This window comes from Psammomys obesus, unplaced genomic scaffold (genome assembly GCF_907164565.1).
Source record: "Psammomys obesus unplaced genomic scaffold, mPsaObe1.curated_primary_1811, whole genome shotgun sequence".
NCBI lineage: Eukaryota > Metazoa > Chordata > Mammalia > Rodentia > Muridae > Psammomys > Psammomys obesus.
In genome coordinates this window covers 4,506,497-4,523,153 of record NW_026596466.1, presented here as the reverse complement: position 1 = coordinate 4,523,153, position 16,657 = coordinate 4,506,497, and the positions used below count along the sequence as shown (strand labels likewise).

General features: G+C 53.0%; 1 protein-coding gene across 5 annotated transcripts in view; it reads right to left on the bottom strand.

Annotated features, from left to right (window-relative positions):
- The window catches only part of Mad1l1 (mitotic arrest deficient 1 like 1), a 299,318-nt gene that overhangs the window by 90,596 nt on the left and 192,065 nt on the right, over positions 1 to 16,657 (bottom strand). For all 5 annotated transcript variants that reach the window (XM_055598665.1, XM_055598664.1, XM_055598666.1 and 2 more), the window contains 2 exons: positions 11,857 to 11,945; positions 112 to 202 (listed from right to left, as the gene is read on the bottom strand). In XM_055598665.1, coding sequence (XP_055454640.1) covers positions 112 to 202; positions 11,857 to 11,945 — 180 coding nt within the window. The remainder of the gene's footprint in view (positions 1 to 111; positions 203 to 11,856; positions 11,946 to 16,657) is intronic.

Here is a 16,657-nt window from a genome sequence, read left to right as displayed (position 1 = left end):
CAGCTCTCAGCCAGGTAAGGTTAGGCATGCAGGCAGGGTGGGGTTTCACTCACGGGAGCAGGAAGGAGTAAGGTCTGCAGAGGGCACATCTCTCCACCACCGCCAGCCTACCTGCAGGGTTAGTCTCTCCATCTGCATCTCCAGCGCCTGCTTCTCCTGTTCCAGGCGGCTCCGCTCGCCCTCAAGCTCCTCCACTTTCAGCCTGCAAGAAGAGGACGGTGTGACCAGATGCTGCCACAGCTCAGCAATGATGGAAGGTCATGGCCATGGCGTTGATACCAAGGGCAGGGTGGGTGGCAGTGGGCAGCACCTGTTCAGGCAGAAGGGCTCAAACAAGGGTCTCGGCTGACCCTGTAGCTTGACTAGAAGCAGGTAAGAAATCTGTGCTTCAGGCCCCCCTGCTCCACCCTGGACAGTGACCACAGGCTAGAGGGGAGACCGAGAAAAGGAAAAAGAACCTCAGGAGTCTTTAGAACAATAGTTCTCAACTTTCCTAACACTGCGGCCCATTAATACAGTTCCTCGTGTTGGGGAGACCCCAACCATAAAATAATTTTCTTTGCTACTTCATAACTGTAATTTTGCTAATGTTAAGAATCATAATACAAATATTTCTGAAGACAGAAGTATACCACAGGTTCAGAACCACTGCTTTAGAATGACAGAAAGGCAAGATTCCTTATGTGGTGAGGAGGGGCTGGGAATATGGCAGTTTTGGAGAAGCCGTCAACCTTGAGATCCAGAACTAGAACACATCAGCCATGACAGAGGAAGACAATGGAGCAGGTCCTCATATCTGTGTGCTCCAGGGGCTTGAAAGTACCGGCCAGCTCCAGGGCCCTGGAAGGAACCAACTGTCCAGGGAGCACCTCAGGACTGAAGCAGAAGCCAAAGCAAGGCAAGAGCAAAGCTCTGGCCACCTGCTAATTAACAACTCACACCAAATAATACCCTCTTCAAAGAAAGCTGAGGAAACCAGAAAACATGTTAACTGGACACAGTTTATCCAAGGATGCCAGGCTCCAGGAAAGAAGTGTAGTAGCCAGTGCTCTTACCAGAGGGAAAAATATCTCAAGTCAATACCCCAGGCTTCCACTTCAAGAATAGAGAAAGGCTGAGCATGATGGGTAGGCACCTGTGATCCAGCCCTCCCTAAATGGAGGGGAGCGGGTCAGGAGTTCAATGCCAGTTTTATGAGCTAGGGTCTGTGTGGCCCTGGCTGGCCTGCAATAGTACAGGAAACATTCCAGAACAGACCGACTGCATAGCCACAAAACATCTTAGTAAGCAGAAGATATTCTTTAATAGAATACCTGCCATAAAGGAAGTCAGAGGTCAGCGCAGAGGGACAGCTAGGAAAACATTAAGCAGAAGGAAGGCCAACAACGTGCTTTGCTAGGGAGATGGCTTTGGGGCGAGCGCCTGCTTTGAAGGACTGAAGCTTGATTCCCCAGCACCTGCACAAAAACCGAGCATGGTGCTGAGATGATGCACACTTGTGATCCCAGTGCTGGGGAGGCAGAGCCGAGGCCCAAGGTTCTCAATCCCTTTGGGGTTAAGACCATGACCACGGTATTTACATGGAGATTCATAACAGTAACAAAACATGACTTTATGGTTGAAGGGTCACCACAACGTGAGGACATGTATTAAAGGGTCGCAGCCTTAGGACGGTTGAGAACCACTGGATGGGAGGCCCCCCAGCCTAACCATACTGGTGAGCTCCAGGCCTGTGAGAGACACTGCCTCAAAGGGCAGGTGTTAGGCCCTAGGGACTGACTGACACCTGCAGTTGACCTGTCTCTCACACACGCACACACCAACGCACACATGCGCGCGCGCGCACACGCACACACACACACACACACACACACACACACACACACATCTATGAAACAAAAATGTAAGAAACTACAATCTCAAGCAATTCCTGAGTCAGGAAAGAACTCAGAAGGGAGATTAGGAAATGCCAGCGACAAGCAGTGAGGAGGAACGAAGGGTTCCAAACACAAGCAAGAGTCACACCAAAGACCCCGCAGTGAGCCCGAAGAGAGCGCCAGGAAAGGAAAACTGCTCGAGCCAGAAGCCGACAGCAGGCTGGAGACCATGAGAAGCAGGTATGTGAAAGAGGAAAATCCCAGCCCCAGCTGATGGCTTTGAAAGGATGCTGGTAACACGCCTTCATATGGTAAGCAAAAACCACCAGGGAGAGGAGCTCGCTATCAAAGTGGAAGATGCAGGAGGACATCACAGGATAAAGGTCGCAAAAGGATGCTAGGGACAAATGGGCACACATCCGAGCATCTGAGATGACATGGGCAGACTCCTACTGATGCCACCTTCCAAGGTGACCCCCAGAGAAGCAGATAAACCTGCTATCAACACAGGGGAGGCAAAACAGAAGTCAAAGGTCTCCCGACCAACAGAAGAGGGTCAGACCAGCGAAGCCAAACAAACACCCAAGGATTATACACTCTCCTCCAACTCTGCAGAAAAGGGGAGAAAGGGAAGCCTTTCCTTGTTGAAACCAGCAGCAGTCAGGCCAAATAAAGGCAAAGATACTTCAAGAAAACTATGGTCAAGCTGGGCCTGGTGGCACAGGCTTGCCAACCTCGCTATATGGAAACTGGGGCAGGATCAAGAGCTAAAGGCTTTGCTGGGCCACAGGTAAGTTCAAGGAACAGTCTGTGGGATCCCGTCCCAACATGTAGAAAGCACTTTCAGAAAGAGGGTGAGGAAGGTAGCTCAGAGGTCAGGGGCTCAGCTAACATGTGTGAGGTCGTGGGTACAAACTGCAAAACTGTAAAAGTTAAATTAAAATGAAATTTAAAATACATGGAATAAAACCAAAATTATTTTTTAAAAGAAACAAATAGAATCAAGACCAGTAAACCTGGGACAGATGTGGAAACGCCTCACCAAGTACACCTGGGGACAGATGTGAAAACACCTAAGCATGTGAACGTGGGGACAGACGTGGAAACGCCAACCACACGCAAGTGTTCCCTGAAAGCTTTCCATGCCGTGGAAAGAGGTTTAAGAACAGCAGGATGACAAGCATCTCAGCACATAAAAGTGTGCTGTGTGACGCTCCAATGAGCCGACGGCAAGAAGCTGCCCTCTGCTCTGCTCTGCCCTGCTCTGCTCTCAGCCGAGACGGGAAGTCCTCACCTGCCTTGCACTCTGTGAGGACAGCAGACTCAACAGGACGTGGCATTCCTGAAAACAAAACCACCACCAACAAAACAAACCCAAGGGAGTGTAGCCAAAAGATCTCCCCAGGACAGGGCCTACGAGGTGGCTCAGTGTTGCCACCAAGCCTGATGACCTGAGTTAAAGACACGATGGAAGGACAGAACACATTCCCGAAAGTTACGCTCTGACCATTTACACTAGGGCATTTGCATGTGATGTAACACGTGTGTGATCTCACACACACACACACACACACACACACACACACACACACACACAATCAATCAATAAATGTGATAAAGTAACTTTTTAAAATTGGGACAATGCCTGCTCTGACTGCTTACATCTGACTAAACTGCCAAAGCAATTAGACAAGACAATGAAATGAAAGCTTCTAAATTATAAAAGCAGCAAACTGCTCCTGTTCACAGATGCCCAGCTGATACACAAACTCAGCAAAGCAGCACCGTGAAAAATCAACATATGAGAACTCTGCCGCACACTCGCTCTGTTACAGCATCAGAGAGCACAAAACATTTGGGAATAAATTTACACAAGGCAGAGTGAGATGATCCCCTAAGATCTGCAAAGATAAAAAGGAGGGAGAGGGCGAGAGAAGAGAAGCCAGGGGCGTGTCTGCAGACACCCGGGGCTGCAGTCACAAATGTTACTGCCCCTACCGAGGAACCAACATCCGCACAGGCTGACTAACAACTGCCTGGAACTCCAGCTCCGGGGAGCCGGTGCCCAACGCCCTCTTCTGGATGCCACAGGTACCGCACTCACACGCACATGCCCATGGAAACATAATTACAAAATAAGTTATTTTTATAAACATGCAGGCGCCTGTGTGCAGGGACAGGTAAGGTTGATGCTGAGGCCGCAGGGCAAAGCAGACAGGAAAAGAAGCCTGCTGAGAAGATGTACCTTCTGCCCCAGACTCAGCCACGGGAGGTAAACGGTCCTTTAATGAGATGCTGCATGGAAGGTGCCAGTGCTGAGGAGCGATAGGCACAGAGTCCACCCAAGTGGTCACGCTGGCCCAGAGCAGACCACAGGCTAAAGTATGTGCAAAAGGAACTGATGAAACCACCTGTTAAATGGCCACATCCTCTACCTGTTCAGGCTACCCAAAGGAGCCTCCACAGCACACAGAGGTGAAGGGCGGCCGCAAGGCAAGAGGACCTGCCTGGGTTTGCTCCCCAGAACCCATGTAAAATGGAAACAGGCGGATCCCCAGGGCTCTCCGATAATCTAATCCAACCCACCTAATCTGCTTGGCGAGTTCCGGGCCTCAAAACACTAAGATAACTAGCTTCTAGGGAATGACAACTGCCAGCAGATAAACACGGCTGCCCGTGTGCCCACAGCCCCTTCCTTACACGTGAGGCACATGCAGGGGCACCCTCACGGAGGTGGCAGCAGGCCCTGGGTTCCATCTCCAGCAACACCTAATTAATAGAGCACTGTGGAAGGCCAGGGACACGTGGGAAGCTCACACTCGGCGTGAAGGAAGCTGACAGGAGAAATGGCTTCTCTTCTGGTGTTCCTTTACTTCTTCCTTTTCTGGTTTGTGGATTCACTTACAAAAACAACAAACATGAGCTGGGCATGGTGGTAAATGCCCTTAATCCCTGCACATAAAAGGCCCAGGGAAAAGAATAAGAGTTCAAGGCTAGCCTGAGCTATAGAGGAAAACTTTACCTTAGAAAACAAAACCCCACCTACAAACAATCCCAGGGACTGCTCAGACGGTGTGAGCACGGCACTTAGGAGCAATCTCAGAACACCACTGGAATTGAGAATAAAGGCAGCCTCACTTCTCTGAAGCCTGGCCACAGAAAATAAAAGAGACAGCATCAAAAACTCCTTTAGAAGTTGGAAGTAGATGTATGGGGGCAGGCAGTGACCCCACCGCTGGATCCCTGGCTCTGACTGACCCCACAGGGGCTCCCACGGCACAGAGCCCCTGGTAGGGGCTTGCAGAAGCAGGACGGGGAGAGGCTGAGCTGGGGCGGGGCAGAGGTCTTCCAGAGATTTTGTGCACATAAGAAAATACAGGCGACAGCTTCTCTCTGTCCGCTCAGCTCCCTGAACAAATGGCAACAGCTTCAGCAACAGCGTCTGCTCCAGCAGAGTTGACCCTGTAGGGTCATGGCATGTGCCATGACACAGTACCATCCAGGAGCCAGGCTCCTGCTGGCCGAGCTTTGGAGGATGAGTGAGTCAGGCTGGTGCCCATCAGGCTTCAGCTGGTGAGCAGGGTCCCCAAGGGAACCAACCCTATGCCTTTCTTGGGTGCATTTAATGGCTTCACATTTAAAGTGTTCGTCAGTCTAATTGTACATCTTGGATCAGGTTTGGCCTTGTTTGTTCCTTTGGAGTCAGGGTCTCATGGAGCTCAGGCTGGCCTTAAACTTAGTGTGTGGCCCAGAAGGACTCCAAACCCTGGTCCTTCTCTACCCGCTTCCCCAGGCTGGGATTACAGGCAGAGCGCCACGCTGGGCTAGCTTTGGGTCCTGAGGGTGACTGGACCTGCTGGTGGAAAGCTGTATTCCTACAATATCCTTCAGTGGCCACAGTCTCTCTGGCCGTGTCCCTGTGTCATTCCTGAGACCGTTCATTTGTTTCTCCATGTACATGTCACTTTTCTTGGCAGTTGGTCAATTTTATAGATTTTCTCCCAGAAAAACAACCTTTTGCTTCAGCATTTTTCTCAATTGTGTTTCTTTTTTCAAGTTCATTACCTCCTCCTTCCTCCTCATCCTGGGCTGCTTTGCTTGCCATGTCCTCCTGGTGGCGGAGCCAGGGCCTCTGCTCTGTCAGCGGGACGCTGGGTGGGTGCCGCAGGCCCTCTTCCCTCCACGGATCCGATCTGATGAGTGTTTTCATTGGTGTTCACTTGCTCCTCTTCCCTTCTGCACTTCCTGTGTGGCCGCAGGCGGTTCGGAAGCTTGTAGTTAATCTCCACGTGGGACAGCGTCTCCTCTTGCACTCTGTTACTGACGCTTGAGTCGTGTGGCCAGATGACACATTCTCTATGCGCCTTAGGCGTGTGTGCGTGCCTGTGTGCGTGTATATGCTCACGTGAACACCCACACGATGGATGCGGAAGCCAGAGAACGACATCAGGCATTCTGTTCTACCGCTCTCCACTTGTTCTCTCTCTCACGGAACCCCAGCAACCCTCTTGTCTCAGCATCCTATACCACTGAAGTAACAGGTGGCACACGTGCAGTCATGCCCAACAGTCTACCTGGGCGCTAGGGATCTGAACTCAGGTCCTTGTGTTTACCCAGCAAGAGCTGCTGCCCACTGAGCCGTCTCTGGTACCTGATTCCTTAGGTCTTGTGAGGGTTTGTTTTCTGACCAAGGGTGTGGCCAGTAACAGGGAAGCTTCCTGGTGCATTCTAAGGTATGGGGACAATGGGCTCCACACACGGCCTGGCCTCTGAAGGACAGTGGTGACTGGTACCACGTCTGCTCATCCGACTAACCATGGTGAGCGGTCCTAGCTGGTCCACCTCCTGCTTCCCAGAGTTCTGCTGGCTAGCACAGGCAGCAGCATGGGAGTGCGAGCTGGAAGGCCCAGTGCACTCCACCATGGCACTGGAAAACACTGGCACTGGTGGCTGTGGGCATGGCTCCCCACAGGGTCCAGTTGACAGCAGCCTCCACTGGGCAGAGGCGGGGGCCATGCCTTCCAGAAGAGCAAGCACCCGCACTTGCGGCCTTGCTCCCACTGTTGCTGCTTTGCTCTGGTGGGGACAGGCAGGTGGTGCTGGGGACATGAGAGAAAAGGGTTGCCCCTTCTTCTCTTCCAGCCCAATTTCTGCTGTTTCTGTTTGTGTTACTGCTTCTAGGCCACCTTCCTCTACCTCTGCTGTGGGAACTACAGGTTGGTCTCTGCACAGAGGACAGGCCCTCAGCTGAGGAAGGGTGCTTCCTCATGGTCAGCATACACTGCTGTTCTCTACTCAGCTGCCAGGACCACATCCTCCAAGTCTGGGTCTCCAGACACACACTGGGCCAGATGGAGACGGTGGAAGATGCCTGCCACGAGCACCCCAGTGAAATGGTCCAGACAAGCTCCCCTTGTGAAGACACAGTTCCAAGGGACCAGCAGTCCAAACATATTTGCTGAGCCCTCTCCTCGAGAGGAGGACCCCGCTAGAGCATATGAGGCACGGGGTTCCTGCTTTCCCCAAGAAAGGCCAACACAGCCAATGTCTCCGTCACAGTATCCCTCAGCCCCATGAGCGTGCGAATGCCTGCTCAGGCTGGGCCAAGCAGGAGTGAGCACGGCTGGGCATGGAGAAGCTGTGGAGTGTGACTAAAGGGTTCTGGCCCAGACATGCAAGCGCACAGTCTACCCAGCTGCTAAGCCCAGGGACATTTAGGGTCTGTCAGAGCTCCTGTCTGACGGAGGAAAGTAACGAGGCCGGATTTGTTCCAGATGAGAGGCCCTCAGCTGCCACCACTTAGCTCTACACTGCTGCGCCCAGCCTGGCTTCGTGGAAGGACTGTGCAGTGCCACAGGTGTGTGCAATTCACACACCACAAGGACATCTGGGCAACTACTGTGCATGTGTGTGCATGCCTGTGGCGGCCAGAGGTCAACACCAGGTGTCTTTCTCTATCCCCTCTATCTTAAGTCTTGAGATGTGATCTCTCACTGAACCTGGCGCTCGCTAGAACCTGAGCCAGCTAGACAGGCTCACCAGCAGGTCCTGTTTCTACCTCCCCAGGGACAGGATTATATAAGCCACAAGAGCTGACTTTAGAAAACAAACCAACAGACATGGGACCAGGGCTCCAACTTGGGTCCTCATGTTGGTACAGCAAGCTTTTCCCATGAAGCCAGCCCCACAGCCTTGCACCCCGTATGTGTAGCCGATAGCTCCATGCAGGTACACCACCCCTCGGCCCACAGCGCCTCGAGGAGCAGCAGCTACCCTGCTCTGTCCCCGCCTCTGCAGCTGGCTGTGTTCACAGTTTCGAGTGAAGGGCAAGCTGACCTTCGGCACAGCTCTCGCTCAACTCTCTTTCTCTGAGGCAACCACTTCACAAGTGGCCCTCCTCAGGAGTTCATGAAGGACCAGCAGGAAAGGTCCTTGAGGCTCAGGAGAGGAATCAAAAGCAGAAGTGAGCTCTTGTTCCAGGAGGGCAGCTCAATAAGAGGGCCCCACCCTTGCCAGCTGGAGGAGAGCGAGACCGAGAGTCCACACTGCAGTGTCCCTTCTAACGGGAGCTGGGGTGGCCCAGCTCCTCAGTGGAAGTCCTTGGTGGGCTGCCCCTCTGAATGCCCTTGGGCCAGAGGGCAGCACAATGGGTCCCAGTTTGCCAACCCAGTAAAACAAGATGCCATACACAGCACAGTCCCCTTGCTCAATGACAATGACAAGTATACTGGCCACACTGGAAACTGAGGTACAATGATACATTGTCTGACATAGCTGGAAAGTTAGAGAGCAGAGCAAATGGGACCAAGTGCTAGTGCCAACAAAGAAGGGCTGTGCTGGTTATTGGCTTCTTTGTTTGTTTTAGTTTTGTACATGTTTGTATGTATGATTATTATTTTTTTGTCAACTTGACACAAGCTGGAGTCATCTGGGAAGAGATAGTCTCAGTGGAGGAACTTCCTCCATCACACTGGCCTGAGCAAGCCTGTGGAGCATTTTCCTGATTAATGGCTGATGTGGGCAGTGTCTGTCCTGAGCAGGCAGTGCTGGAAGTACAAGAAGGCAGGCTGAGCAAGCCATGAGGAACAAGCCACTAAGCAGCACTCCTCCGCGGTCTCTGCTTCAGTTCCTGCCTCACGGTTCCTGCCTCACGGTTCCTGCCTCGAGTTCCTGCCCTGGCTTCCTTCAGGGACAGACTGTGATCTGATTAGGACATGTAAGTCAAATAAACCCTTTCCTCCCCAAGCTGCTTTTGTGCTCATGGTGTTTATCACTGTGACAGAAATCAAATTAGGATGAAGGCTGAAGGTGGCAGAAGACAACCTGTGGGAGGCAGGCCTCAGGAGACCCATGCCAGGCTCAAGGAGGGCAGGAGCCAGGCTGGTATGCTTAACACCTACATGCCTCGTCCAGCCTGCGCTATCTGCCGAGTTTACTGCACTGTGGCCTGCTTACCTGGACTTCTACCACTCATGCTCCAAGCCCACAGGAGTCACCCCGACATCCCCACTTGCCCTCTGCTGGAAAGTAGTTGCACCAGCAGAGGGGCTGCGGCCCCTCCAAACTCACTGACCTGTTTCTTACTAGCTCCAAAGACTCACAGCTGTGTTCTCCGAAGTAGACAGAAGGCTTTGATCTTAGTGTGGAAGATGTTAATAGCAAAGTCCCTTTTTAAAATTTAAAAATCATCAGACCTGAAGTGTACCAGCCTCTCTTCCAGCAAACCCGACACACTCTGATCCACAATCCCACCAAACACACAGAGGCTGTGGGGAGGAGAGGCCCACAGACAGCACAGTGCCAGCACGGTGCCTGTGGCATGGGGAGAGTGGGGCCAGCCCACTCTGTAAACTTGACGTTTGCCCACCCCCAAATCCAACCCTCTGCCCACCAGCTGACATGGAGCTGGTACACAGGGCAATGGGCCTTGTGTGGCCCCAAGGACCCTGTAGGGCACTGAGTGCAGGCCAGCAAGTGCTTCACCTCAGCCCCCAGCCCTACAGATAGCACCTCTGCCAGCACCTCCCCATCAGCTGCAAACAAAAGCTGCCCTGACTCTGCTGTCCTTGGCTTCAGGGACCTGCAGCCCACAAGGAATATGTTTCCAGGTCCACTAGACAGCTCCCAACATGAGTGCACACAGGGTCTTTATCACAGAATAGATGTTGAGGAGTATCAGTGAAAGGTTTTTGTTGCTGCCCAGGAGCAGCCTCTCCGGCTTGGCTGAATCTCACAATGAATGCTTCCCAGCACTTGGCCAGGGCACGACTGTCTGGCCTTGCCAGGTCCCTCTGCCTGGCCTAGGTGGCCAGTGGTGCCTGATGCCTAATGCTACAAATCAGATCATGTCACTTTTTTGCTTTAAAGTGCCTAATGGCTTCCCACCACTCACAGGATAAAAATCCCGACACTCACTGGGGCCACACTAATTCTCTAGTCCCCCAAGACAGCTCCAGCACCAACTTGTCCTTTTGTACTGAAATGCATGTCTCCAGATGCCAGCTCTCACAGCACTACCCATTATTAAGCAGCCACAAGTCCATGTGAATAATATCCCCATTAAGCTATGAGCTGACGAAGACGGAGTGTGTGGCTCTCCTGGCCAGTCAATTATCCACTCTGCTCTGCCCTGACAGCAGACAGCACACAGCACATGCCACGCTGGGACAAATGCAAACAAACAGCTCTGCGCCTGGTATCCCCACAGAGCCACTTCCCAGGCCTGGGTCTGTGTGAGAAGTGCTTTGGCAATGAGAGGAAACCTCCATCCCACAAGGGACCTTAGCACTGTTCACCCAAGACTTCTGGGAAAGGGGCCAAGAAATAAGCCTTTCTTATTCTGACCTCAACAGCCTTGTAAAGCAGGGAGACCAGCCACTACCCAAAGACAGACAGAAGTTGGAAGAGCCTAACAGAGCCGAGGTCAAGTCCACACAGAGGCAGGACCCCCATACAGTCTCTGGGACACCAAGAGGCCTGCCAGAGCGGACTGCTTCCCCTTCCCCAAGCTCCATGCCACCTCATCAAGAGACCACTCAGTGTCTTCAGGGCTGTCTTGTTCCCCAGGCCCCAGCTCACTCCCCAGAAGCAGATCCTAGTGTGTCAGGGTCTAGATGCAAAGCAGAAGCCAGTGGCCAACTTACTACATTCATTCTGCAGCCACTCACAAGAGGCCAGGGTAGGGGTGACAGCCATTCCATAGCCGTTTCAGAATGGCCAGTGCAGGCCAGAGGGGAACCTGGAGGCAGTTCGGAGTTGGGGTCCCCTATAAGAAAAGCTGGGTGTGGAGACATGTGCCTGTAGCCCCCAGTGCTGGGGAGGCAGGAACATGAAGGTTCCTGGGGCACACTGCCAGCCAAGCTAGCTGAGATGGGGAGCTCCAGGTTCAGTGAGAGACCACCAGAACTAAGGTGGGCAACACCTGAAGAAAACACCTATAACATACATGCATACATATAAACACACACACACACACTCATACACACACACACACACACACACACACACACACACACACACACACACACCACACATACACACACACCACACACACACACACACACAAACGGCAACAAGTTCTCTCCAACCACGCACCACAGTGTGCCACAAACATTCACCCCGGAGCTTGGCCAGACTGGTCATCTTTCTGTGAGGCAGTCTCTGAAAGATGTCTGTTCCCACCCTTCCACCCACTGCTGGCTTCGGGCCCCTCGACCAGCTAGGCCTGGTGTCTCGTGTGGCTAGCAGAAAGGCAAGTCCCTGTGGACACCCCGATAGGGGTGTCTGCTCCCCTTGAGTGTGGAGGACGAATGCTGAGGGGCTGTCAGTGACCTAGGAGATGACACTAGAAAGGCAGGGTCTCAGGAGGCCAGGGAACAGAAACAAACAACCTTGGGAAGGCGAGAAGGCAGGGGCTCTGGTGGGCTTGGCTCTAGGGTGTGATATGTGTGGCAGCAGAGGCCAAGAGAGGAGGCCATACCTGAGCGCATCTACCTCCTCTTTGCAGAACGGGAAGCTGGCCTCGGCTGAGCTTGTCTGGGCCTTCAGCATCTTCAACTCCATCTCCAGCTATGAGGAAACATAGGGTAAGTGGTCAGCATATACAGGACCCACAGCCCAGATCCCTGCTCCATCTGCAAATTCCCGAAGTCTGAGCCTGCACACCCCCATGCTGGATGCCTAGATTATGCGGAGGACCTGACGAAGAGGGCCGTTTGCCTGGCCAGCCTGGATCCACCAGGCCACATATGTCATTCTGAGTCAGGTAAACAAAGTCCTTTCTCTTTCCCATGCTCCCGTTCCAAGACTGAGGGAGGAGACACACAGTCAGGCATTGACACGCTGCTGAGTGCTACAGAGCCTTGAATTGCCACTGCTTGGATGGAAGAGTCACAGCATTTCCTACAGGGTGACACGAGCTCAGTCTGTCCAGAGCCAAGGTCTGCAAGCTGCTGGAAGGGATGGAGGTGGCAGATAGGGAGCAAGACAGAGCCCAGGCCCTAGAGAGACACAAGAAGACACAGGCAAGCTCAATTGGCCAGGCCCAGGAAGAAAGCAGCTGGCCGCTCAACTAGGGGCTTCCTGAGAAGCAGGAAGCTCCCCCAGAGCTGACCCTTGCTCCTTGAGTGTCCTCCCCATCCCTCCCAACAGATGCAGGGGCTAGCAGAACACAATGCCAGCAGCCTTCAAGGAGAACAGAAACCCCCCTAGGGGTGGGCCGTGGGTCAGTGTCAACCCCTGCAGCCCAGCTCAGGCCCGCCACCCACCCATCTCCTGCCACATTTGGCCTCCGACACCAGGCTTTCCGGATGTCAGACCACAGGCCAGGTAACTTTACACATTCTGCTCTAGATACAGGACAGGAGGAACAGGACACAGTGTGTTTCTGTGGGCACATTCGGTGTGTGGATGTGCATGTATGGAGGTCAGGGGTCGGTCCTCAGGGGTCACCCCTTAGGAGCCCTCCAGCTTGCTGAGGGCTTGGGCACAGGCTCTGTCCCTAACGGAGACCCTTCCGATTGGGCCAGGTGGGCGGGTCAGCTGTCTGCACCTCCCCAGGCCTGGGGCTGCCTGAGTCCTGAGGCCCTCATGCCTACCCAGCAAGCACTCTACGAGCTGACCTCTCCTCCCGGCCCCAAGATCAGTGTCAACTTAACATGCTGCCGGCTTTCGCTCCTAACACACCGACGCTGCCATTCATGGCACAGCTCCCCATGGCAAGGCGCACGCGACACGGCGCTTGCTTCCAGAGAGCCCTGCCTTCCTCCAGGCTCTGATGCGGTTTATAGGCTGGAGCAGGCCACACAACCCTGAGAATCTGATAGAGGGCCCTGGCTGTGCTGGGCAGATCCCAGCAAACTTGCCTTGCTCATTGCTGAGGGAGGTGGCAAGGCTGCAAGGCTGCAAGGCTGCAAGGCCTTACCGTAGGTAAGAGGTGCGCGCATTAGTGAACACGAGTGCATGCACACAGGAGCACATGGAGCCACACTGCAGGTGCAGGTCACAGGATGACATGCAGACACTGGTTCTGTCCTTCCACCGTATGGGTCCTACAGATCACCAGGAGTGTATGGAGCCTTTACCTGCTAGGTCACCTTGCTAGCCTCATAAAAGAGTCCTCAATTGTAAAATCTGTAGCTTTGGTGGGACCATGACACACACACGCACACACTGTTATCATGGAAACGCTTCTCTGTGAACTTCTATGCTCCCTACAGAGCACAGTACAGATGTCTGTGTGCACCTTCAGTACCAAGACTCACATCTGCCCGCCTCCAGCAACACTTTATGGCTTGAATTCAGATGAGGCATGAATAGCTGATGCCTGCTCCGATGCTTACAAATGCCAAGTGGCCTTGGCAGCCACCTGTTCCAATTTCTTTGGTTCCACGTGGAACTCATCAGAAAGTCTTTTCCTTTTAGTAGCAGAGTTTAGCCCATTTATATCTTGCTATCTGTCTGTATTGATTTCTACTGCATTAGGCTGCTGTGCTTTCTGTCTTCTGGCTTTGTCAGAGTGTTTCTTTTTATATGTCTGGATAGTCAGCCTTTGTGCTGTTAAGTGCTTTATGCTGCAGCCATACTTTTCGGTGCTGGGCCGTACCAAGGACATGTCCCACTGAATGTCTGACTAGTTATGCCATACTCCTCACTTGTTAACTATACACAGTCGGTGACAATTAAAGCATGTGTTCACCTGCTGGGCCAAATGCCCAGATAAAGCTTGCGACAGTCTGGTGGCTCAGCACTGATTCAGTACACTTAGACTTCTTTCTCCAGCATGGGCCGTGGCACCCATCCCCGGGGCCCTGGACAGCTCCGTAGGCCTCCTCCATCAGCTCCCCATACTCAGACCACCAGAAATCCATCATGAGGTTTTAAAAGTCTCTCGCTTACACACAGCACATGCAGACTGTGGGCTCCTCGGCCTTTCTGCTCTTGCACCCCGCCTCCCATAGCCAATCCTACCCTCTCCATTAAAGAGAGGCCCTGCCACCCTAATGCTCTGGTGGGTCCAGAAACACAGCTAAATATGCTTGCACTTCATGGTAACGTTCCAGAGCACCTTCCTACTCCTGCTGGCAGCGACGGGCAGCCCTTGCTTTGTTCCCTGAGCTTTGCTGTATTCCGTCTTCCGTCCTGGTGTTTCTAAACAGCTGCATCCTGCATTACCTGGCACTCATGGACCCATGTTCTGACTGCCCACGTGAGCTGCATCTTCCCCGTGGTCAGACAAGGCTCTCACAGCCATGCTGTTCAGACTCTGCCATGGCACTCCATCCCAGGACCCTGTGATCTTCCACTCCCTCCATGCCAGCTGTCTTTCCTTGCCCAGCACCTCGTCGTGCCCCAGGCAGGTGCCTATACCCCACCTTCCCCATACAAACACTGTACACAATCCACACAAATGCTGGCCTTCCACCAGGGGCCACGTGCCTCCTGCTTGTGGCTTGTTTCTATGCTATTTCTGTTTGGCCAAAACTTAAGTTTGCTGCTTTGTTTTGATTCCTGTGATTTCTGCACGGCCTGCAGGGGAAGATGAAAAGTGCTGCCTCATGCCACAACATTCAGAGTCAACATGGATCCTCTCATTCCAATCTTCAGCCTCAGGTTTACACTCAATACTCCCCTCTCCCAGGGACAGTTCTCTTTCCCTGCTGAGCCTGCACCAGGCATGCTTCCTAGCCACGATCTGGTGGCTGACCCAACGTGATGCTGGTCCACCTGTCCTACTGGTCAGCACCGGCTCCCACGTTTGCACTCCTGTCCTGACCCACTGTTTAAGACTATAGTTGGCATAATAAGGCTATGGTGAGTTTCTGATCTAGAACCACCTCGTACCCAGCTCTTTAAGCACAAGGATTGCACCTCCTCTAGGAGGTGCCAAGAATGATTCACTTATTATTTGCACTGTGGGGGATGAAACCAAGTGCTCTACCAAGCCCCTCACTGGGGGATTCTAAGCAGGTGCTCTGCCACTGAGCCACACCCCAGCCCCTCACTGGGGGATTCTAAGCAGCTGCTCTGCCACTGAGCCACACCCCAGCCCCTCACTGGGGGATTCTTTTTGTTGTTGTCGTTTTGAGGCAGGGTTTCCTTGTGTAGCCCTAGATGTCCTGGCTTCATAAGCCAAGAGTCCTGCCAGTCCTTTGGTGGGCATCTGATCCCCTCTAGGCAATAGAAACTGACTCATGTTTGGGATTGGTAGACAAGGGATGAAGGGAAGAGGAATTTGGTTATGCATCAATGTTGTAGCCTATACCTATCTATTTTCTACCTCAGTGAGGAGAACCTAGGTCTAGAGTCAGTTATAAAAACAAGAAAACATGGGACTAATTGGATTGCGTCTTCAGGGACCCTGCCAAATGCCTCAAACCATGGGCCAGATTCCAAACTCATCCTGCTAAAAGGATTTCACACACAAAGTGCTTTTTGGAGGGCTCATCTGCAGCTGAGCAGCGGGGTCCCCCCCCCCCCCACGCCGGCCAAGTGGCTGGGCGAGGCAAAGAGGAGCCCTGTGCCTGCTGGGTGGGGGTTGCTTCACCACCTGCTGCTGCCCCATCTCCTGCTCTGTTCAAGCTGAATGTCCTAGAGAGGCCGGTGCTGCCCACCCCACTGTCAGAGGCCAGTGGGCATGTGAGTATTTGCCTGTTTGGCACTCTCCCGAAAGGTCAGCTACTGCACCTGACATCCTTCCAGGTGTGGCTGGACGCCAGGCTCTGGCCACAGCCAGCATGTGTCTCTCGGCAGGCTATGCCCATGTGTACTGGAGATGGGAACAGGGACACTGCCTGCCGCCCGCTCAAGACTCAGGAGCTCAGGGTCACCCAGTTCTGTAAGATATAGGTAAAAGTTGAGGATGATTGCTCTTCCAAACTAGGCCCTCCATTTCCAGGCTCCTATTCCAATGTTGTCCACCTTACTGCAGGGCAGCTAAGCTGTAGGACCACAGGGCCAGGCAAGTGTCCGGGCAAGTGTCCCAGGCCTGGCTGAAGGATATAAGGAGGAACACAGAAGACCCTAAGGCGGAGCTGGATGAGCCAGGATGTGCTCTCAGTCAGGGCAAAGAACATGAAAGACTCAGCCTGCCAGTGACCTGAGCAACCTCTGTAGTGAGAATTTGGGTTTCTTTAAAGACCCAGTTATGTTATGTGAGTATGTTCTTGTTTTAATCCCAGGTGTGGGGTACGGGGCTGCTTTAGTTTGACCACAGTCATTCTGATTGTCCCATGCCCTAGGAGGGGAGTGATTTTTGCCAACTGAAGACAGTTTAAATCTGG